This window comes from Cebidichthys violaceus, unplaced genomic scaffold, assembly GCF_023349555.1.
Source record: "Cebidichthys violaceus isolate CVI_PGR_0920_01 unplaced genomic scaffold, fCebVio1.0.p SCAF_21, whole genome shotgun sequence".
NCBI classification, from domain to species: Eukaryota; Metazoa; Chordata; class Actinopteri; order Perciformes; family Stichaeidae; genus Cebidichthys; species Cebidichthys violaceus.
The window spans coordinates 6,752,533-6,775,635 of NW_027176384.1; the positions used below are offsets into that span (position 1 = coordinate 6,752,533).

At 42.3% G+C, this 23,103-nt stretch overlaps 2 protein-coding genes across 4 annotated transcripts in view; one reads left to right on the plus strand and one right to left on the minus strand.

Annotated features, from left to right (window-relative positions):
• Nucleotides 1–1,913: 1,913 nt before the first annotated feature.
• On the minus strand, nucleotides 1,914–11,443 carry adm2a (adrenomedullin 2a). Its single transcript, XM_068717084.1, has 3 exons — nucleotides 11,368–11,443; nucleotides 10,701–10,998; nucleotides 1,914–3,496 (listed from the first exon to the last, which is right to left on the minus strand). Exons 2-3 carry the CDS (start codon nucleotides 10,796–10,798, stop codon nucleotides 3,079–3,081), a joined length of 516 nt encoding a protein of 171 aa, XP_068573185.1. The 5' UTR covers nucleotides 10,799–10,998; nucleotides 11,368–11,443; the 3' UTR covers nucleotides 1,914–3,078.
• A 9,805-nt stretch (nucleotides 11,444–21,248) lies between these two features.
• The window catches only part of sbf1 (SET binding factor 1), a 57,126-nt gene continuing 55,271 nt past the window's right edge, over nucleotides 21,249–23,103 (plus strand). For all 3 annotated transcript variants that reach the window (XM_068717086.1, XM_068717087.1, XM_068717088.1), the window contains exon 1: nucleotides 21,249–21,447. In XM_068717086.1, the coding sequence (XP_068573187.1) occupies nucleotides 21,393–21,447 (55 nt within the window). In that variant the 5' untranslated portion in view covers nucleotides 21,249–21,392. The remainder of the gene's footprint in view (nucleotides 21,448–23,103) is intronic.

Sequence of the window (23,103 nt, forward strand, 5' to 3'; positions counted from 1 at the left end):
AACATTTCAACTACACTTTCATTTCTTTGTTTCCTACCATACGGTCACGTTTAAGGAGCAGTGGAAAAGGTGAGATAAATAGTCTTTGGTGACATACATATTAACATACAAAGATAACTTAAATACATAACTTTCTTTAAATAGTTTGGCTGAATATATATATATATATATATATATCTATGTTTATTCACAGGTGTACGCAACGTTCACAATCATCATGACGCCACACGGAGTGCACTGACGTCTTCGAAAACACATTCGCAGACAATCTCAAATGCAACATTTACAAGAGGAACCGTGTCCAACTTTCACAAGTTCATCACAATGAGGGAGTTTCAGGGAAACTATCGACACACGCGTTTGTATTAAAGTGCTTTCCTGTGAGAAAATCAGCAGAGAGAAAGCTACCAAGATCGACACTATCTTACAAAACTAACAAAGACACTCTATACTCATTCCTCTTTGCAACACAGAGCCACGAAACAAAAAAGGTGTTTTTATGGGGAGGTATTCGCGGTCGTGCACAGTTTGCTCACCACAACTGGATGTGACGCAATGCCTGACGTCACAAAAACATACTGTGTCAAAAAAACAAACAAAAAAAAAAAGACTTGGAGCTAAATGGTCCAGAGCACAGATCAAACACAGGAGATAAGTGTCCTGATAGGCTACGTACAGCAGCTCAACACATACGCACGGACGCACACGTCACATGTGTGTGAAATAGAACTATTAAAAAGCAGAGAGGTCCACGAGGATTTTTCAGCGTTTGAAAAGCCTTTTAATGATCCGTCACGAGACATTGATTAGCTCGGTTACAAAAGAGAGAATGGCATATTTGACCTCAGCAAGCCTTTGAACAGATTAGATTTAAGACCAAGGAACCACAGATTATTACCCTGTGACCTCCACAATTACAGAGAGAAGAGAGTCAACAAAATGTAAAAAGAAAGACACCCAAGTAAAATCAGAAGACACAGATTAAGATATAAAAGGACACATTATTATATGATGTAGGTCACATGTAAAGTCTTTCAGTTTGTCAAGTATTGCCAGGTATTTGGTGAGTTTAAACTAATGCTCTTAAGAAATAGACAACTTTCATGTTTGTGAAATTATATAACAAAGGGTAAAATACTAGACGTGATCATGTAAATAACTGTATTCGTACTACGAAACAATCTGCAGGTTAGGACCAAGCTGCCATATAGTACAGTCTTGGAATAAATGCTTTTCAAAAGTATGGAAATAATATGTCATATAATTACGTTTCTCGCCAAAAAATGTGGCTTTTATACATATGGTTGCATTTCTTTAAGGCCTGTCAAATTTAAGCATGCTCAATGAGTAGCGCTTGACCTCGGTTATTCTCAGTCCATCGCCCACCCACCATTTCAGAGCCGGGGCGTACATAGAGAGGAGGGAAATGTCAGGGCATGTATTTTTGAAATTGGGCACACCGAACATTTTGGTTGCTGTGGTGTCCCATAAGAAACCCACAATGTAACAGTCGTCTCAGGGGTTAGTTTTAACCCTTTAACATACTACATGTGAACAACAAGGGTGCCCTGTCTTGCAAAGTATTGGCTGTAGGAAATGTAGGAAGAGTTGACCTGTATTTCTCCACCCTTCTGCAACATCACTGCAGGATTCACTTTTAGAGATCTCTACCTTCTCCCCAATACAAATGGAGGTGAATGGGATTTTGTCACAGCACTAAAAAATGGCATTCAAAAGAGCTCAGCAGCAACATTTCTTTGCAGAATAAGAATCCATGTTACTCACCCAAAATATGTTGCAAAGTACAGGAATTTCTTTTTTTTTGGTGAAGCTGACCTTTAATATCTACGAACTTCAAGGCTATGTGTGTGTGCACATGTGTGGTAGCCTTGCTCTTTATATTTATGTATTAGTATTAAGTTTGCAGGCCATGGGAAACTGAGCCCCCCCCCCCCCCGTTGTGGCTGTATATATGCCTGAAGTGATTAGGTCAGTTTTATTAAACTGTCAACCCAAAGTCCTGACTTGCAAGGGGTACTTATGAATCACGTGAAAAAGCTAATATTTCAGACTCGGCCTCTGGCGGGGAAAATGCCAGCAGTGGTGGCTCACTTTACCCCCCTACTGTGCTGACCAACTGGCTACTATAAAGCAACACTGAAACTGATCCTTTGGGACGTGAGTTTCTGTGTAGATTCTGTCCAAGGCACTGGATGCTCACCCTCTTTTTTCTCATGTTCATTGTGGAGTTTATGTGGTCAAGTCCTGACTCAGAATGCTCCTCAACTCGGGTGTAACCCAAGTGCTGTGGCTGGTTTCGACTGTAAACTGTGGTCCTGAAACACAAAGCTCCTGCTGAGTGACGAATTCCCCGTTCAACTCAACGCTCGTGGAATATTCTAGGGTTGTCAGTGTTCATATTGTAATTCTATATCCAGTTGTGAAAAGACCTAGGAATTCCAATGTTGACAAAAAGAGAGGGCACAAAAAAAGAGAGGTAAAAGGGTTTCGTTGGGTCATTTACGGGTTCTCTGGGAATACATTGGTTTTGACAGGGCCCCAGCTCTGAGTGCAGGTTGAAATCCACATTAGGAGCTTAAGTGTTTGATCAATGAGCTGCGGAATAACCACCGCCAGATAGGTCAGTTGGCAGACAGGACCAGGTCACTGGATGGTGTTGAGGACAAGCCTTCATTCTAATATTAACAGGATTAGGACGTCAAAGTGAGGCCTTCTTTTGAGCATTCAGAAGGGAGAACCAAAAATACTTTGATGAGATTTGAACGTCCTTAAAAAGGCAAAAGTTCTCAGGATGGTTGGAGAACTCAAATGGGGGTTTTTAAAAGTGATTCAGTCGGTCATGATCTTGAATTTGAATCTTCAAATCCATCAATCAGCAGAAAAAGTAGAGAGGCACGACAGTCTTTTATGGGAAGTATAATTGTCATTTTGAGATAGATAAACATAAGTTATGGACTACATCAAACTCTAATGCAAAGAATACCAGTAATACATTAAAAGATAAATAAATGGAGATATAGATAGACTTGCCGCGGGTGTTTGGGGGTATCAACTAACTCATCCATAACTATGGGGGCTCCTGGGGTTGATGGGGGACGAGTCTTCTCTGCCGCTCTGGCCAATGAGTTGATAGAGCCTATGGCTGAGGTTCTGCACTTGGCAGGTTCCAAGGACACAACCCACTCTCATCAGCTGGGCATGTTGGGGATAGTGGTGACCATTACGCGATCCAGAGTGGGCATGGCGACGAGCTCTTGGCGCCCTCAGCTCGATCTGTGAAGTACCAACGGGACGTGCCCACGCCAGGCCTGGCGAGGCTGTTCTCACTCCTGAAGCTGGTTGGTGTCTCAGGAAACCGGGCAGCAATTTTGGGGCTCGGCTGGGGGCTGAGGAGGGTACGGCGATGTGAGTCTGGCTTCCTGACGCTGAGGTTTTATCCTCTCTCTGGTCGATGAGCTTGTTGAGGAGGTCCAGCCTGAGGGGAAGACAGAAATTAGGTGAAAATTTGTCCTGGAGCTGTGTGGATATTATTCATATCATAATATGTTTTAATATGCAGGGGGATCTTTTGCTAAGCCAAGCCCCCCACTGCTACTCCATCAAGCTGTCAGAGCTACCATGGAGCCCACACTGTCACTAACTGTACTCCTTGAAAAAATCGTATCTAATTTCAGAATAAACAAAGGAAAATGATACAGATAGAAGCTAAAGCCTATAGATTAAAGTGAACCACCACATCACCTGGTGATCAAGACAGAAGGCAATGAAATGAAGGAACATCACTGTTCCCGTAAAGCCGGGTAGGTCCTTCGTCACTGTTAAAGTCATTAAAAAGCAAAAAGCAGCATTGTGTATACATTGAGTATACTTTCAGTAGCTAGCGTAGTATAAAAGTGCTGACGCTAGTTCTGCCGATGTTTGCTCCCCAGGTTTTTACATAGAAACGTGACATTTTAGAAATGTATATCTCCTTCCAACCTCTCCTGGTAACGAGTATCACTGTTACACAACGTTTAATCATGACCAGCTCCAAATCCACTAAACCAGCCTGAGCATGAAGAAAAGCTGAAACCATTTAATGAGAGTCTATGGAGCAGAGTTCAAATCGTTGTCGGACCCTGGTCACAGCCGGCCGATGCTACGCTACTATCGGCCAGTCTGCGTTTGAGAGGCGAAAGGGTTAATTCCTCATGTCGACAGCCATGCTTGCAGCTGTGTTCTTAGGCACATCATTGCTTTGAGCTCAAATGTCAAACATTCATAGCTAACGTGGTTCATAAAAATACAAATGAACCTCTGCGTCTAAATTAATTTTGCCAATATGGATAGAATGGGGACAGAATGATGGTGGGTTTTTAAACAAATGCACTTGCCGTTGTTACTATAACAACTGTTGGAAGGGAACAGGTAATTCTCCAGAAATCCAATTAGCCGTATAAAGCAGCTTTGATAAACAAATCATTTTTGCCTGCTGTCTGAACACAGCATGTCCCTCTGCACAGACACCCATCCACGTGGACACCATGCTCATCTCTTAATGTACAATGTGAAAGTTAATGGCTTTGTTTTCACATGTTGCCAAAAACAACAGGTGCTCTGAGTGTGCCTCGCTTATTACATTACACAATCAAAACCTGCACCTCGTATTTTAATGCTCAGCTGGGTTTCAGCAAATGGTAACTATGGGAGATTTAGCCTGGCCTGCCATGATTCCCTGATGGGCTTCAGAGGAGAACATTAAAATCTTGTTCCCAGAAAGAAAGATAAGGTGCTTATGAATACTTCAAATGTTGGTGTACAGACAGAAATATCAAAGACTTCTCAAAAAACCTAAAACCTGGCCGAATAAAACCCTAACTATCACTTATCTAGAGCTAAATGGAAAATAATGTGTTGTTTTTTTGTAGTTTGTGTGAACAGACCCTTGACAAAAATGAGGTTCTGCAGCACGGTGGACCAGCGAGTACGGGCCGTTCAGCAAACACAGCGCCCACCAACTGGCCATCTGTTCATTGTTTGACAAAAAAACAACTTGACTCTGCAGCTCTTCACTGAACTGTCACCGCTGTGTTTGCACAGCACAGTGTGACTCAAGCCCCTGAGTGTTAACCCATCACCACCGCTGAAAGTCATGCGAAATAAATAGGAAAGTGCTGTTCTAGCAGTGGATGAATAGGATGAAAATGTTAAATGGTAGCAATGGATTGTAATGAGGTTTAAATACAGCATCAGGGCAAATATTTCTGCCGTTGGCTTTTCTGAGTCAAAGGGGAAAATCTTCCACTGCGTCAGGTTTGTTTCCATTTTCAGAGAGGCAGAAGCCAGGGTTGATCTAAATATGAAAAGTGTGTTCCACTTGTGAAATGCTGACTTGTGTTATTTCACCATGAACACTCATGGTGAGAGGTTTAGATGTGAGTCATCATAGGAGAAGGGTTTTCTTAAAGTCAGTGGTGTGGTGGGTTTGGGATTCCTTGGGGACATGTGAAGCTTCTGATTTATTGAGCCAATTCAGCTGCTGGCTCACTGTTGGCAGGTCTGGTAGTCTGGAGATGACCTGCTGTGCAACAGCGGCAGTGACTGAATAAATAGTTGCGCAATGCTAGGCCACAGACGGAGGTTAGGACTATTTCTAGGACAGGCTTGGTGTGCCATGGTGCCACATCACCAAGTTACACCCACCTGGCCTGCAGAGGGAATGTTGCATTTGACTGGCAGATCATTTTTGCTCTTTATACTAGGTTAAATGTGTTTCTCTTTCTTAAGTGATTGGTCTCTGGAGGTCTTGCAATGCAACAGTTTTCTTGCTTTTTTCACTTGAAGTCTAATGTATTTCAGTTTAATTCAAATATTTATCACATAAATACTTGTTAAGTAGTTCTCTACGAGCAAACTTAAATGATATTTTATGTTAATAGCTGTGTGTAGTATGTGTAATGAAGGGCAAGGCTAAGCTCCAGTTACATCTTCCTCAAAAAGACTGTGGACTGCCGTGCTTTTTCTTCCAGAAGTTCAAGGAATCTTAGATAACTCTTTCACTTTGTCACATTTGATCTCACAAGACGGGCCAATTTGGCTATTAGGAGTCTAGTCCCATAACTCCATATTAATGGAGATCTCCGTGATTGGCAGACGATCAAAGATATCCAAGCTACTTTGACTTTAATTGTTCCGCCAATACCTTGCATGGTCTTAGTTTAAGGTCTTAAAACTAAAATTCTTTTTGACTGTAGCTTATTTCTTCAGCCAATTCCCTTTGTGCTGCCTTGTTTGTCTTTTCTTTTGAATTAACCTCACAGCATCACTGACTCATGTTGATAGAAAGCCTCAGCTGCTGAGCCCTCCCTGCAGAGAGTAAGCCCTTCCTACCCCTGACCCCAACTTTAACCTGACAGAAGGTAAGCCCTCCCTACCCCTAAGGGCAGAGTTCTGCTAGAAAAAAAAAATTGTTGTTGTGTACGAAGTGTTGTCTTACTTATGTTGGAGGTGTCAAAAGTGTTCCGAAAAGCCACACTCGAAGGCAGGGTGGCTAACCACTGTGTGACGCATGAACATCAGATTAACGGTTTTGGGAAGTTATAGGACTAGTCGGAAACAGCCCCAACATTGGAAACGTGTGGAGGGAGCCATTTCACCATCCAACAAGTACTTTTGCTTAGGGAAACTGGCTCCTTAATCATAACTCCAACCCTAACAAAAACCCTGCAAAGAAAAAGCCCTCCTCAACCCTAACTCTAGTACCATGCTGCTTAGAGGCTGAAGCTCCCAAAGTGCGGTCTTAATCAACAAGAAACTTAGCACATTCATTGCTAATATCCCAATAGGTAACAGTGGGGCGATTGTTATTAGCAAGAAGCAGGACAAAAATAAAGGAGAGGTGATGTATTTCACACAAAACAGTGTTTCTACTTGTTCGTGAGAACTTGCTTTCATAACCTCCTGAGTGGTATGGGATTTACTACTTTATGCAAGCAAAACTGCATATTGATCATACAGTCGGTAAATTGCACAGATTGACAGGATGCCAAGGTAGAAACTATACGTCCTTCCTCTCCTCTAAGAAGCCAGCTTTGTTTCTTAAGCCTTTTGATCCACACTCCCACTATAAGCTTGTACTCTTATATATGCTGTGTAGTTCACATATGCATTCATGCCTCCACAGCGGTGTGGCTTTCTGCGTGGAGCGGAAACCTGCTCTTTAAGGATGCGAAGGGTGGAATTTAGGTCTTAGCTATTAATCCACAGTGGAATTCTGTGCCTGCTTGGTCGCAGCTTTCACCCTCCGCAACTTCAGCCTGTGTTTGGTTAAATTGACTCCCATGGAGCCATACAATGTTTATACTGTACATATATCTAGGTAGTCCAAGCCAAAATTCCTGTTTACAAGACATAGGAGAAGAGGCCTCTCTTGAGCTGATTTAGAGCAGAGGCAATCCTGGTTTCAATCATTCTGCGATCATAAAAGTGGTTTTCTGAGAATGTATACACGACAAAAAAGAGCGAGTAATGTTGTTGTTGTTTCTTGATAAGGTGTAAACATGTCAGAAAATAGATAGCAAATCAAGAGCATGGACCCCAAGCCAACTGCATGTGCAGAGCGATTCATCAAACATCAACAAGGCAGGAAGGAGATGTGGGATGAAATCAGTCTGTTTCTCAGGTAAATATTATGTTGAGAGTATCTACGTAGGACCCCACACCTCTTAAATCCACATTTACAAGAATGAGTTAATTATTTAGCAAATCCTTTGTGGGGGGAAAACATGTCTTTATTTGGCCTTGACAAAGTTCGAACAAACCTGCGGCCACAACACATACACACAGATCAATTTATCATAACGTTCTCTCGTCCAGACGGAGCAGAAGCAGACTAGGTCTATGTAACAAAAGCTCCACCGCAAATCAGCTTTACATGTCCTTCGTCTCGAAGCAATGATCCGCTTCCCACTTCTGGAATCTGCACTGTAAAGCCGCTTCGCTGCTAAAGCCATATTTAACTTGTTTGGCTGCGGACACCGGCTATTTTCCCTTACAAGAAAAAAACTCTAGACGTTATGTATAACGACAATGAAGGGCATGCGATGCGTGTCATCCCAAGGAACATGCAATTTGTCCTTGTTTGGAAAAAAAGGCCCATCAGGCATTGTTACAGCGTCTCTCTGGGACTTTGTTGCGTCCTTATCGGGACACATAGGGACAACGCAGACACAAAGACGGAATTAGGAAAGGTATGACAGACATCTGAGCGCAGACATAGTATCAGTGTCCAACGGGAGAAAAGAAAAGTATTCGTTATCGTGCCGACAGCATGTGATGGTAACAGAGCAGGGTGTGCTCTGTGGTCAAGAGAAGAGGGAGAATTTACTGTCCAAATAAAAGCCAGACAGGACATTTATGGGAGATGTGCAAAGTGAGAAATGGGGAGGCTTGTGAAGCAGAAGTGACGGGGGAGGGAGATCTCTCACTGTGTTGTCAGAGTGATATATATTTGTATAGACTGTGATCAGTTATAGTGCTAAAGGTCCTATACAAATTGCACTACCCAACCACAGGCCCTCAGTTAGTGTACATGTCCAACAACACTTGAAGTGACTTGAAGTCACATGCCTCTAATGGGATTTATCAATCTAAAAGAAGTCTAGTATTATAATATAATACTAGAAGTATTTGCCATTTGCCAATTAAACAACGAATCCATTTTTTACTTATGAATCCCACTCAACTGCTGCATCAGTTTCTCTCAGACTGAGAGATATGAAACCGCGGCAATGATCCATGCTGATAATGACAGTTTCAAACAGGGGAGGGAATGATGGTGGTCAGAGTGCTGGGCAGGTGTAGCGCAACACAAACAGAGAGCGGATACTGGAGCCACACTTGCCTTTATTTTGATTAGCAGCAGGTGTTCACAAATTGAACACACACACACACACACATGCAAGAGGAAAATGACACTCCCAGATCTACTTAGACTGTTATCTTATCAGTATTAGTCGTTAAGTGCTTTATTTAAGAGCCTTGCTTTTCATTCACTGAATGTGGATCATTTTGATGTAGAACACGTGATGATTGCAAATCATGGTGTGAATAAGGGATCCACAGAAGATAAGCATAGCACTTAAGAGATATGATTCATAAGATTAAGATTATTACAAGATCAATATCAAAACATTTTCTTACTGACAAACCTCTCCTCCTGCCACGTTATATTAAACATATTCCTTTATTAATGTATTATCAAGCTATTGATAATGCTCCACACAGAAAATGGTCACGTTTCAGTGCTGATTTTAAGCCAGCAGATGTGGATCCAAAATCCACCAGAAGGGGGCATTCACACACCAACTCATCCCCATTCCTGGCTGCTCCTCAACAATGCAAACTGCATAGGCGTATTGCATTGCTGGCAGGCCTCCATCACGCCCTCAGAGAGGCAGAGTGTACTGTGTGTGTGTTGGGCTGCCACTTAAGGCGTGGAAAAGTACAGGTGCCACTCAGTGCCTAACAAGAACCTTTTTACAAAAGTCCATGCTGGTATTTCTGGCCCGGGCTGCGGGACGAACTGGTTTTCCCACCTCGGAAGTAACAGTTTCCCACACAGAATCACAGGGGAGATTAAAGCAAACAAAATAAACAGTCTATAAACAGTTACTCATTGAGATCGAGAGGTGGAGGAGGAAGAGAAGAGAGAATCATTGAAAATGTTGAGAAAAAGACTTATTACTGACGTGGCATATTCACCGTTCCAGTCAGATGTGAGATTAAAGCCCAATTTCATCTCAAATTCTAACCTGCATGACCTCATGATCAGTTATTTCACACTGTAGCCTACTTTGTACTTTACTAATAGGAAGAGCGATGGCCAGGCCTCCCATGAGACTAAACACAATCATATATATATATATATATATATAATTCTGTTTTTTTCTTAATGTTTTAAATACTTATGCCTTTCTCAAGGAGACTGAACGTGTTTCTTTAGATCACGAGAGAGCCTTTGACCTCGCACTCCACACTATCCTCTATCTGGCCGACACAACAACGCAGCACTTTCACTGTTAACACACAGTGTGATTTATTAGTATTAACTGACTGGATGAAGTGAACAAACCTAAAACGACATGTTAGAGGAAGAAGTTCTAATGTCTGCGTATTCAAACAATGCCATGGTCCACTGGAAAAACTACGGAAATTAACGTTCTTGATGAAAGAGGATATGCTATCTTAATATAGTGACCGTTTTATAGCTAACAGATTAAAGGCTACTGCCATACAAAACAATTATGCTCAATACATCATTAAAAGCTAATGACGCCATTGTAGCTGATTGACATGTAATAATGGTACAACACTGGGCTTTAACCCCAAACTAAACAGGTCAAATTGGCAAGAAAGTGTCTATTAATGCCAAGTGGCGCAAGAATACTCAAATGAACTGTGATGCGGCTCCAGGTGCGTTTATCGCGTATGTTCCTTTTCTTTTGCATTATGTTTTGATGCTTTTAATGGTTTTATGTGAAGCACTTTGAATTGCCTTGTTGTTGAAATGTGCTATACAAATAAACTTGCCTTGCCTTGCCTTGCCTATGTTAAAGAGTCCTATTCAGCCAATCAGAAGCGCGGAGCGCGTCTTTACGCTAAATAAAGAAGTACCCCCCAAAAAAACCCGGGTGTCTTACCTGTAGCTGTCGGGTTCCTCCTTTGCCGCCAGAGCCAGCGGCTGCTGGAGGGAAACCAGGCTGATGCAATACACAGCAAGCGGGAGAAGGGACTGCATCTCCGGGCCAACGTTAACTCTACACCCTCTCTGGGAAGGAGGAGACGGCCACACGGACCGGGCGAGGGTTTAATCCCAAAGGTGGGGGGAATCAAATAAAAAGGGGGATAAAATAATAAGGCAAACAAGAAAAAAGTTCCAAAAATGGTTGATATGAGGTTTAAATATCCAAGTTTGGCAGCGGGTAATGAAGATGAAACCTTTGGAGGAAAGCAGACGTAATAAACGGTCAATGAACCTGCAGCTCACACACAACAGAACAGAGAGCCGGTGAAAGTGCGCCTCATGAAATCACCCCCATTGCATCATTTAGAACCTTCACTTATTGAGAAGCTTTTTAAAACACACCATCTGCGCTAAAAATACACCTCATTGGATTCTTCATCACAACCTCTGCTTCTTTTTTCACATCAGAAAAAGAAAAAAAAAATATGCACCAGATGAAAACTTCTTCTCCTGAAAATGTCCAAAAATGAAAAAACTCAATCCATTATGCAGATACTTTTGCAAACTCTTACATTATTTTATGAATAAACCTACTCATAACACAAAGTAAAGAGAAGCCTTACCTTCTTGGTAGTTACTGCTCAGAATGTGACTTTAATTTCCCCCTCTATGAATCCAAACGTGCTGGTCAAGATCAAGTTCTCCAGTGTGAAGCTGAGCGCCTGGTGACATTGAGGGTTTAAATAGCTACCAAGTGGGCGGAGTTCACTGCCTCAAGTGCCGGTGGGCAAAGGTGCTGCTGTAACATCATTATCTTTAATGCTCGGAATATCCTGCATTTACCTGGTTGGCAACTTACAAAGTAAGGCTCTAAATATACACTTGAACAAAAGGGACTACGTATTAGATGCGATTTAATAGAGATTGTATTAAGCCATGTCACAGAAAAGAGTTCTGTGATGTTGTTTAAGATGAATATACTTTATTAATCTCGAAGGAAATTCATGAGCCAATTTCATTAAAGATCACAACAGAAGAATAGAGTAAAAACATAATGTATGAACAATAGAATACAAATTATTAAGTGTAAAATAAATAATAATGACACCATGGCAAAATAATATACAATAGCAATAAGGTAAATAAAGTAAAATAGAAAAAGTAAAATACAACAACAAAATACAAGAGTAAAAATACAGATAACAACTGAAACAAATAAAGTGTGGAAGTGATACTAACACCAGTGCTTTAATGGAAACTAAAATCAAATATATACCTAATATTTACCTTATGCCTGCCATAAAGTACCTCAAGTTTAATGTAAAAATAGTGCTGAGCACCACGGATCCACTTTAGAGACCAAGTCACAGAAGTATTACAGAAATATTTTAGTGGCATCATAAGATCACCGTAAATTAACCATTAAGCAGAAACTTAGAAGTGCCATTAGCAATGCTTGAAGGTATACATAATGAGTGTTAAAATGCAATAAAATACATGAAAGGTCCATTTTGAAGTCATAATTGAGCAAGTCCCCGCAGGAATGTGGCTGATAGATCAGGTAGCTGTAATTGTATTGTGCTCAGCATTAAGTGCTTCACGCTATCATAATGCGCATTCTCAAGGAAAAAAAGCCCAATTTGCATGAATTTCTAGACGAATTTTCCTGACCAAGCCCTCCCCATATCTCTTATCGTTGCCCTCAGCCAAGTGTGTAAGACAGATAGAGGGAAACCAAGGAATCCTCACAAAATCCCCCGAACTCTTCGTCCAGTCACACCTATTCAAGCGTCATTGACGCATTTCTTCTGAACTGAACGCTTATGCACAGTTTATTGCTGTTGTAACGGCTGACTAAGAAGCTGCCTGGTAGGAAACAGACTATTATATGAACATACATGATTCACCGGGGACCAGAAGTTGCCTTTAAAATAGCATTCATGCTCTTTTACCAAACCGTGACTCTCTATCGCTGTCGGTTGTGTTTTGAAAACCTGTTACAGCGGAAATAAGGCACAGATGTCGCACGTCTGAACATGTTTCTTCACAACTCACTTTAATGACTCAGATGAATCCTATGCAGCTTATTCCATCTCATTAGAGAGGATTTTTTGTTCACTGTGTACAAGCTCCCTCCTTCCTTTCTAACTCAACTGACTGATGTAGCAACACAGTATTGATACACCTGATCCTGCCTTAAAAGCGGTTACGCAACATCAATTTCCAAGACAGCATGTCGAGCAGGTTGACAGCTGGACGAGTGGGCGCCTCTCCTGGTCCCGGAGAGAAGCCGCGCATCCGTGGGCAAGAGAGACAATAAACAGAGCCAGAGTCTCCATGAGGAATTCAAGGATGTGATGTTTGTTATTTGTCGTCTTGCTGATGCACAAAATCAAGGGCCTCATCTAAATAAACATCAGTGGGTCTGCCACAGAAAACTGAACATACAGTAGAGATGTAAAGGCATGTTTTTCTATTTAGAATAGACAGACAAGCATCTGGATGAACAAAATATTGCGTCTGTAACATGATAAGAAAGATGTTTTAACCTATTTCACAAGAAATTACATACATGTTTAACCCAGGGTTAGTCTAAGCCCAGGGCTTTATGATTCACACTACACTTCTTCTAGCCCTGGGTAAATGATAGAGCTAACAGCTCCCTTAGCCCCAGGCTAACAGCTCCCTTAGCCCCAGGCTAACAGCTCACTTGGCCTAAGGCTAGAAGTGCAGGATGAAAAGCCTAACTATAGCTGATAATGAAATGTTTAATTTTGGTTCACACGGTACAAATTGTTCAAGGACATCATTTCCCGTGACCATCTTTGTTTGGATAAGGAAATACAATAACCCCAGGGTGTCAATTTATACAACATGAATGTTTTGGGTTATATTGGTAAATTTTTTATTTAATATTTTAAATTTGTATTCAAAATAATGGGTTGATATTTTGTTTGTGTAATGTTGTTGGCTACCTGGATAGAGCTGCAGCTTAGGAAATGGGTTAAAAACAAAATCCTTAGCATGGTTAGAACAGTCTTTGAGGATTCTGGAAGTATCTTCAGAACGGCATTGCGATTTTGATTGTCTTTTAAAGATCAAACGGTGGCTAAATCTGAGAACTGACAGTCAGAGCGAAAAACAAAGTGATTTAAGCTGACAGGAACTCGTTTATCACTCAGACTTTGCAGTGGAAGCAGGTCACTTCTTTGCCGATTCTGACCCGTTTATGTAAGTGTTCTCTGGCTCAGTGAATCAGTACCCGCTGGGCTCTGAACACAGGCAGCCCGCCGGGTTTGATCTCTCAGTCGTGCATTGCTTTTACTTTTGTTTTAGGCGGCAATTAGCGAACATGAGAGCTCTGTGGAGCGAGCCAATGCGGCACAGAGTGGTTGTAAAAAGAGGCTTCATCTTTGTCAAGTTTCTGGGACGTAGTCAAGTGATCAAAGAGCAGGGGGACCTTTGCTTGATTGTGCGGCATTCTCTGTCTTGTCTTTGTTAATGTGAATCTTTGAAGGGGTGAGACTGGAACATAGCCTGCTTTAAAGGTTGCGTAAACACTGCAAATAAAGTGCTTGTCTCATTAGGATTGATAAAAGGCCAACGCCGACCACAGAAAAGCAAACTCTTACATGCATTGAAGGCAGGAGGTGTGTTGCTTGTTGCTGTGCATGCGCTGTGCATGCACTCTCTGCACCAGCATTTGAATGATAAGCTGTTGGTTGCTGATGATGGTGTGAACTTTCTGCACTGCGGCCACCAGTCTGGCCTCAACCAGCTACCTGCTAGCCACATCCACAACAAGTAGACACCACAGACAAGATAATTTCAAGCGGACGTCGCCACCCTCTGGTTCCCCCTCTGGTTCCCCCTCAGGTAAACACTCTTAGCCCTGTCAGCACTGTTGCCATTGTTGCTGTGAGCGCTGCTAGCTGCTAACCGCCGGCTCAGTCGTAGCCATGTTGAGAGACTTTGAGAGGCAGTGGAAATTCTCCCAATCTCGTATTATATAGTTTCATTAAAAAATAATACAAAATGGCATGGTATTTTTGGAAAACAATAGAGTTCTGACACCAAGGAACAATATTTATCAGGTTTTATATATACACACAATATACTGGTAGATATCCATTGATGGTTGTAGACCTACTCATGAGATTTGTTGAGTGTTTGTTAAGTGAAATATAGAATGTCAGCAGACTTATCTTGTAAAATAATCACATGTTTTAGTTACGTAATAGTTTTAAATGGCCCATGCGGATAGTTCTGGTTTTATTTGTCCAGGTTTTGCAATATTTATGCACAATGGAGGTGAATAGAATTTAGTTTTTAAAAGGTTGCTGTTGTGCTGTTGGAATTTGGTTCAGATAAGACCTGATGACAGCCTTTTCTTGACCATAAAACAGCAGTTAAAAAGTCAATATGGAAATTTCGAGGTCCAGTATAAGTATGTGCTGATGACCAGTCCATTCACTAAGGTGGAATGCAGTTGAAAGCTCCTGGAAAAGCTAGTAAGTAAACGTTGAGTTAAGTAAATTGTTCATAGCTTGTGCCCCTGTTTCTATAAAGATATGTTGCTGCTGAATATTATGAATGCAAATTGCACCACAAATTAAATTATATTAGCCAAATGATCTGCATGGCTAGATACCACTGCTTTTTCATTTTACAATTTGAGTGAACCAGCTTTCAACATGTGTAGAAATTGGTGCTTTAATGTGTTTTGGGGGGGTTATCAACCAAAGGCACATCAACAACAGCTTGATGTCGAAGTTTCCTGGCTCTGAACGGAGATGGTTTATTATTCAAAACACATGAATCATCCCAGCAGAAGCGACGCCATCTGAAGTGGCTGAGCTGAAGGACTTCATATACAAACATCCAACACCTGCAGGTTTGAGGAGGACTCATGGGTCCTATGGGAGAAGAACGTCTGGTTTTCTCCTGTTTTTGAGAAAATCACGTGTCTAAAGAACACTTTATCCAAAATGCATGTTTTTTCCCTCCTGATCCAGCTGAAAACAACATGTTTGCTCAGGTCTCCACTTAAGCAGTGCGAGGTCCGTGATAGAAGAGCGTTACATCCCCTTCATCCTTACTGTCCTGGGCTGTTTAGATAAGATAAGATAAGATAAGATAAGATAATCCCTGCTGATTATTGACAGTCACGGTTTGCATCGATACGTCTCAAATTTCAGCAAGATTTTCCTATCATATTGGATTATTTAGTCGTGATTCTAGCAAAATGGACCACGTCTTGTAGGAGCACACCCTCCACTTCTTCCTCCCTCCTTACACAAAGAAGTGACACAGCCAGAAATGATGGACAAAAATTGCATCTCTCTTAAAGTCACTGTAATATCTGTGTTAATGCATGAGCTGTTGTGGGCATTTTGGAGTGAATCGGCCAACCTCTTCTCACTGGGTCAGGTTTATTCCATCAGTGCTGTAGTCTAATGATTGCTGCCCCCTAGTGAACCTCATGTTACATCAACAGAGTGTACACTGTACAGCAGCTCCTGCTGACAATGACTCTGTTTTGATGCTTCCCATGAGGACCGGCCTAAGTTAACCCCCCCCTCCTCCGAAATACCAAACAAATTACATTTATCAGTTGGACAATGAAAACAAACATCACATCAGGGCCCTGTCTTGGGTTTTTAAAGTAATTGTTGCGCAAGTCACTGTTGAGTCCCCATTTGAGAATCAATTCGGAAACGTTTTCCCACTGTCGCGCTGTTAGCATCCTCTTGGCTGCTTCAGTGAGCTTTATTTACACTGCTTGTTTGACACGACGTTCAACCGAGGTTTGTTGTCTCTGGCCGAGCCCACTCAGTCAAAGTTTGTTTGGCATGGCTGCTCACCAGTGCGGCGGTGTGTATGTGTGTGGGAGGACGCAGCCAACAGGACAGTGCTTTGCCAGTTTTGTGGACAAATGAGGGATCGGATTTCAGTGTGGGAAAGAGGGTGGCGAAGGACAGGAGTGGCTGATAACGGCGGAGCTTCCTGGAAACCACCGCGCATTATAAAATAAAAGTGAGATTCTGCGTTTGTGGCTTGATAAAAGCCCCTGTGCGGTTTGGTTTAGAAGAACTTTACTGGCCTGCACAGAGTCCTGACCTCAACTCATCCGACACCTTTGAGATGATCCAGAACCCCGACTTGATCTCTCAGCATCAGTGATGGACCTCAACGATGCTCCTGTGGTTGAATGGGAGCAAATCCCTGCATCCGGGTTCCAAAAATCTGGCGGAATAACAGTTCATTGATGCCCCATGGTTTTGCAACAAAATGTTCAACAATCACATATGAGTGTAATTTTCAGGTTACACGATCATTCTGGGAAGCTTTCAGTTTGATCCAAATCAAAATGTGATTACATTCGGTGGGTTTTGTTTGCGCTTTACCAGTACTTGTCAATCACATCTGATTTAACCGCACCCCCACTGACCCTGATAAAGCAGAGTAGCAGTTAAAGTGTGTAAGTTAGAAAAGATGAAATAACTCAATTTTCATCTTACAAATGAAATGTTACATGGGATGAAACATTGTTTCTCTGTTCAATGCACTCAGAGCTTTTGCAGCTACAGCCTTACCTGGTCTGGTATGACCAGTAGCTTCTGTTGGCTAATGTTAAACGAATGACTTAAGACTTTAGGAAATTATGGGAAAATCTTAGTAAATATTACCTGAATGTAATAATATATATATGGTTGTCCTGTTATGACTATATAATGTCATAAAGAAATGCTTTGGAAATATTGAATATTGATGATGTCATGGTGACTTCATCAGAGTTGTCTTTTAAAATAAAATAAAATAAAATAAAATAAAATTAATACATAAATATTTTTCGTGCAATACAATGCAATACTTTACTATTTAATGGCACAGGAGACATGACAGATATCTGACACTGTCATATTTTCCTATCTGTGGTTGTCTTCCTCTGGTGTTATGGGTAAAAACAAATGAGTTACAAATCAGGATTTACAGCAGTTTACTGTACACACAGTCATCTGCCACATTGCAGAACTAGAAGAGGTCAAATTACAGCAGTGACATGTAAGACATAGGGTGTGTTTATATGTTGTTTATCATTCACCACAGAATACAGCCCAGCTATCTGCATGTGTGCAGCTCAGTGAAATGACAGCATCAAATTAAAGCATTGCTGTGACTGTAAGCATCTGCTTTGTCTCAGCATCTGGGGAATTAAACTAATGGGTGCACGGCCTGCTTAATGAAGCGTTTTCATGTGCTATGCTTCACCTGAGCTGAAGGGAAGTCGGCGGCTGGAGAACAGTGATGTGCAAGAGGCCTTCAAACCACTTCCTGTGTGTTGGTTAGTCTGCAGGAAGTCACATGGTTATCGCATCCTGCAGAGAGTGACTCGGTGCTCTGATTGGGGTGCATGTGTGAAGAACACACAATCCGTGACAGACTTCTTCTTCTTCTCCATTCTTAGAAATAAAAGGTTTCAACGTTTAATGAAAATGATTAACAATAAATAAAGGCAGTTAAACTGATAATGAAAATAATTAAGTGGGGTTGTGTGAGGGACTCATCCATTGTCAGTGTTTGAATATCAGACTATGCTCTCTTCAAAGCCAACAGACTACTTTGACGAAAACAGAACATGGTCAGCAGTATATTACGCAGTTTCTGTGCTGGTGCTCCTGTCGTGCCGACCATTATCTACTGCAGGTAATACTGACTGTGGATAATACAACCCCAGATCAAAAAAATTAAACTAACTCTTTAAGTTGACGGCAACATTAGTTTGTATAGCAATCACTGTGTCTCCTGGTCCTGAGGGGGAAGTCTGGGAGAGACTGAGCTGCTCTTGTCTTTGTCTCTCTCTCTCACTTGCTTTCTGTCTCTTTGGCAACTTGTCAGAGTGTGTGGTTCAAGGTTACGATACAGTTAACGTCAACTGACCTCAGTGGGACTTGTTATCTCCTGTTAACATAGCTTTGGTTGTCAGAGGCCGTGCTTATCAGAGAGCCGCTCTCTCAGATAACTGTGTGAGAAAAGACGGAGACGAGTTTTTTACTGAGTGTAGGGAAAACCAAGCTCTTAAAGAAAGATGCGGCATCCCATGTTTTGGGATTGTTTTCAGCCAGAGAGTGATAAGCACTTCAGGTCAGAGGTCACAGCGCAGGAAGTGTTGGAATTATCTCGAGGCAGTTACAGTGCTGACAGCCAAGGACGGGCCACGCGGATGTTGGCCCTCAGGCCTCCCTCACATCCCACTGACACGTCATCTGGCCATCCAAAGTGACACCGCAGCATCATGCCAAGGTTTTCTCCGGCCTTACTTGGTATAATTCAAGTGATTCACATCTAAAAGTTTAACATTCTTGCGGTAATTGCTGTATTTTCCTCACTTAGGATATTCTGCTTGCTGCTGAAGGTTGCAACCAGAGTGAGGACTGTCATGAGGGAAATTGGAGTTTGCGAAATAGTTTTGCAACAGAAACTAAGAGTACATCCACATTACTCCGTTTTCGTTTGGAAAAGCATGTTTTGCTACGGTTACACTGAGCGTCCACACTACGCCGGCGTTTTGGAGCACCGTAAACGGAGGAGTTTAGATACGATCCCGAAGCCGGATAACTTTGGAAACTCCGGGTAGCATATTCGTGTGGACGGACGGAAACGCATAAGTTTGGAAACGATGACGTAGACACCCGCGATCGACTACCAGGTTAACTGACAACTGATTACAGGCATTGCTGACCTTGTTGTCTTTACTAGCAGCTGTTGTCCAGTTAAAGTCTGCATGTCTGCAAACAGCTGTTATTGTAGCGATCGGTGAGCGGCGAGAGAGAGAGAGAGAGAGAGAGAGAGAGAGAGAGAGAGAGAGAGAGAGAGAGAGAGAGAGAGAGAGAGAGAGAGAGACCCGCAGCGCTGTAACTAACGTTAAGTCTGAAAAATAAAACGTATTAAACTTTCCACGAACTGTATCTGTTTGAGTTTATAGAGGAAGATTTGAGAGAAGATCTTAAGTATCAAACACATACTTACGATCATTAAAGACTACTTTATTACTCTGGTTGCTTAGTTACAAAATACGACAATCTACTTCCTGTTTACATCAGCGCATGCCCAGTGAACGTGACGAGTCACGTGATATTCGTTTCCAGGCGTGTAATATGGACGGAGATCACTTCGGAAACGATGGCTGAAACGCCGTGTGGATGGAGATCGTTTTCGTTTGAAAACTCCGTTTCCAAACTAAAACGGAGTAATGTGGATGTAGCCTAAGATTAATGCCGCCCAAGCAGTTTGGTGAAATCATTCTCATTGACATTAAATGTTTCTGGAACAAAAGTGGTTCGGCACTATGGCTGTGTGTTTGGATGTCTAGAAAACTTTTGACGGATTTTAATTTTGGCCTGAACTAAGCCTTTAAATCACTACATGTTTCCAACACATCACTCAGTCTAGTAACTCCTTAAGTTAAACACATTAGGGATGGGTCTTTTGTTAAAGTCCTGGCTACAACACAAACAGAATATATTATATTTGAACTTTTACAGACTAACACCCAACCACATCTCTCACAGGCCATGTCAATAACAAATGCACTCAAACAAATCCGTTTATGACATCATCTTGAATGTAATTATTGTCTAGTTGGGGGATTTCACAATTTTCAATTGTTTTTGAAGTACAGGCTAAGAAGCAGAGAAAGATAAAGTCTGCATGCTATAAAACACACCTACATAATCAGATCGTACTCACTTACAAACAATCATACATTACTTCACCCTCCGACTAAACAAACAAAACAAAACTGTGGATTCAGAGGTCCCTTCTCTAAAGCACAATCAATCTCTAAAACAGATCATCCATCCCATCCATTTTGTGGTAATACTTGTAATGGCCCCTGTGGTGGACATGCCCTCGATGCAACCACAGAGAGAAAAGGTTCAAACTGCATCTCAACAAAGCGCCAAGTTCAGTTGGTTTCCTTGGTTGAAATACTCTAATTTCCCTTTTGGGTTAACAGAATTCTAACATTAATCAACCATCTTTATTTATCAACTGGGACCTAAGTGGTAAAAAAAACAACATACAAAGCTCAGGGACTATATCAAAAGCATGACTTTTGACAAGCAATGAATTTAAGGGATATCATTATTTTTTAGTTATCAACAGTATGTCCTCCACTGAGAGAATGTTGCAAATGGAGCAAATCTAGAATATAATTATATGAAATAAGAATAATTAAATAATATTGTTCTTGGATGCCCGTTTTAAAATCTAATAGTGCTACTGATTTAGTTGTGGGTCCCCTTCAGTTTAGTGTCAGATTCGTTAACACCTTTAACCCCTCTTGCGACGGTGCTGTTGTGTTTCTTGTAGGTGTTGGTCAGACTTTTGGCCCCTGAGCTGGTTTGGCTCCTCTCACATGGGACATTCCTGCCGAGCAGCCCCTCCCTCGCGGTCCCTTACTGCGCAGACTCGCGGCTCTTCGCTGTCAGGGCAAGGCGTACTGACAGTATGGCGGCGGGGTGCAGCTGGAAGGATGCTACTGTCGCCCGTGATGTGTCTATCGCCGGTAGGACGTAAATGGACAATTGACGGCAAAAAGAGAAGAGGATTTAGCGAGAAAGGCTTGTCGCCGTGAGCTCCAAAGATGGCCAGGCTCGCCGACTACTATCTAGTGGTCGGTTACGACCTCGACAAGCGAGGTGGGTACTTCAGTTAGCCTGCCCTGCTAGCTTTAGCGGCGTATTATTAGCCGTGGGTAAACAGGAGGCAGGGAGGGAGGCGGGGACGGGACGGGCCGCCGCTCACAACTGACCGACAATAGATGCTACAACTGGCAGTTTGCTTTCAACTTTATGCCGAGGACGCGCAGGCCTCACGGGATTAGTGTACTTAAATGCTAGCCTGTCAGCTGGTGTCCCGCATTTCTGACGAGGAGACACGTTGAATGCACAACCCCATTGCATTGCTTAGCTTCCAGGCACACTTTAGCTGTAGCACAAGAAACGGTCCTACTCTATTGACAGCAAACTTGGGCTAACTTTATTTGCTAAGAGCTAACGTTAGCCGGACTAGCTCTAAGGGGGGGCTGGCTGCTTGGTCGGCTGTGACCTAAGACGGATTTATTCAGTTTCAGCTGCATCTTCCTCAGTTGTCTACAAATGTTACTACTGCAACCGTCTCCATTTAAAAGTACATTTTAAAACTTCACACAGACTCAGTCGGACAGCGAGTTGTCAATGCTGTGGCTGCAGAGTCCTAAGCAGTTACTTGACTGTCCGACCACGAAAATCCTGCTGATTTCCGCTTGGACTTTATTTCAGGCGTGATGTTTCAACTGGAAATCGATGCTCTTCCTCGGCGGAGTTGCTGATTGTTTTCTTTGTCTGTGTTTTGTGTGGATTAACCCAGACGGCTTTGCCCCTCCCTGAGCCCCCTCGGACCGGAGCTCTGTTCCCTTGTGTTGTCGGGACGGGGTTTGGACCGTTATCTGAGCCCCCCTCCCTTCAGCCGGGGCCTTGGCCTAGATCTTTGCAGTATAATGGCCCGTTTAATCATGAAATATTCAACCCGCCTATCCAATGGAAGCATGCAGCTTGTAACATGCTCTTTTATATGGAGTGGATTTTTTTTGCCTATGATTTATTCAGAAGAGGCAAATCGTAACATGACAAGTCCTCTGTGGTTAAAAGCAGGCAGAGAACCGGCTTTTATCTGGGTGATGCTGGAGCAACCTACATCACTTTTCTCATTGCATGAATGCACTAATTGCATCTTGTATTTCTTTTTCAGAGGGGAGGGGGCTTTGAATACAGGATGTTATAACGTGGACACTGCAAACGCTGCAGAAAGTCTCCTTCCTGTTCTACCCTGAGCGCATGCAACGTAGTGCAGAGCGAGCCTGTAAAAAGCATCTGTGAACCAGACATTAAAGCCACAGTGGCTTTAATGGAACAAGGCTCCCATTCCTTGTAAAACCAAACACTTAAGGGTGATGATGACTGTTGGCGTTGCCCCACTACTGCCGCCTCACTGTTTACAATAACGTTGCTAAACCGTGCTAAAGTTTCTAGGTGGAGGCATTGTCTTAAACATCTCCAGTAGCTTGATTGAGATTATTCCCATCATTAGCATCCTTGCTATCACCATTTGATGCACTGGCAGCCATTTTTAACCTCCTAAATCCATCCCCTGCAGTTAGATCGTCAGGCTGCTGCACAGTCTTGACTTCTGTGCTCTTCTAGTTTGGCCCTCACACGTTATTGCCAAGCTCCTGAAAGTGATGGAGAATGAAACCAATCACTGTCAGCTACAGCGTGACTCGTAGATGTCAGGAGTTGGGGTTAAACTTACATTCT

What these genes read in the sequence shown, in the direction of transcription:
- adm2a (XM_068717084.1), bottom strand. Translation starts at nt 10,798, where the DNA reads ATGCAGTCCCTTCTCCCGCTTGCTGTGTATTGCATCAGCCTGGTTTCC. An exon ending in GAGGAACCCGACAGCTACAG is followed by an intron (nt 3,497 to 10,700) that starts GTAAGACACCCG and finishes TCTTCCCCTCAG; the next exon opens with GCTGGACCTCCTCAACAAGC.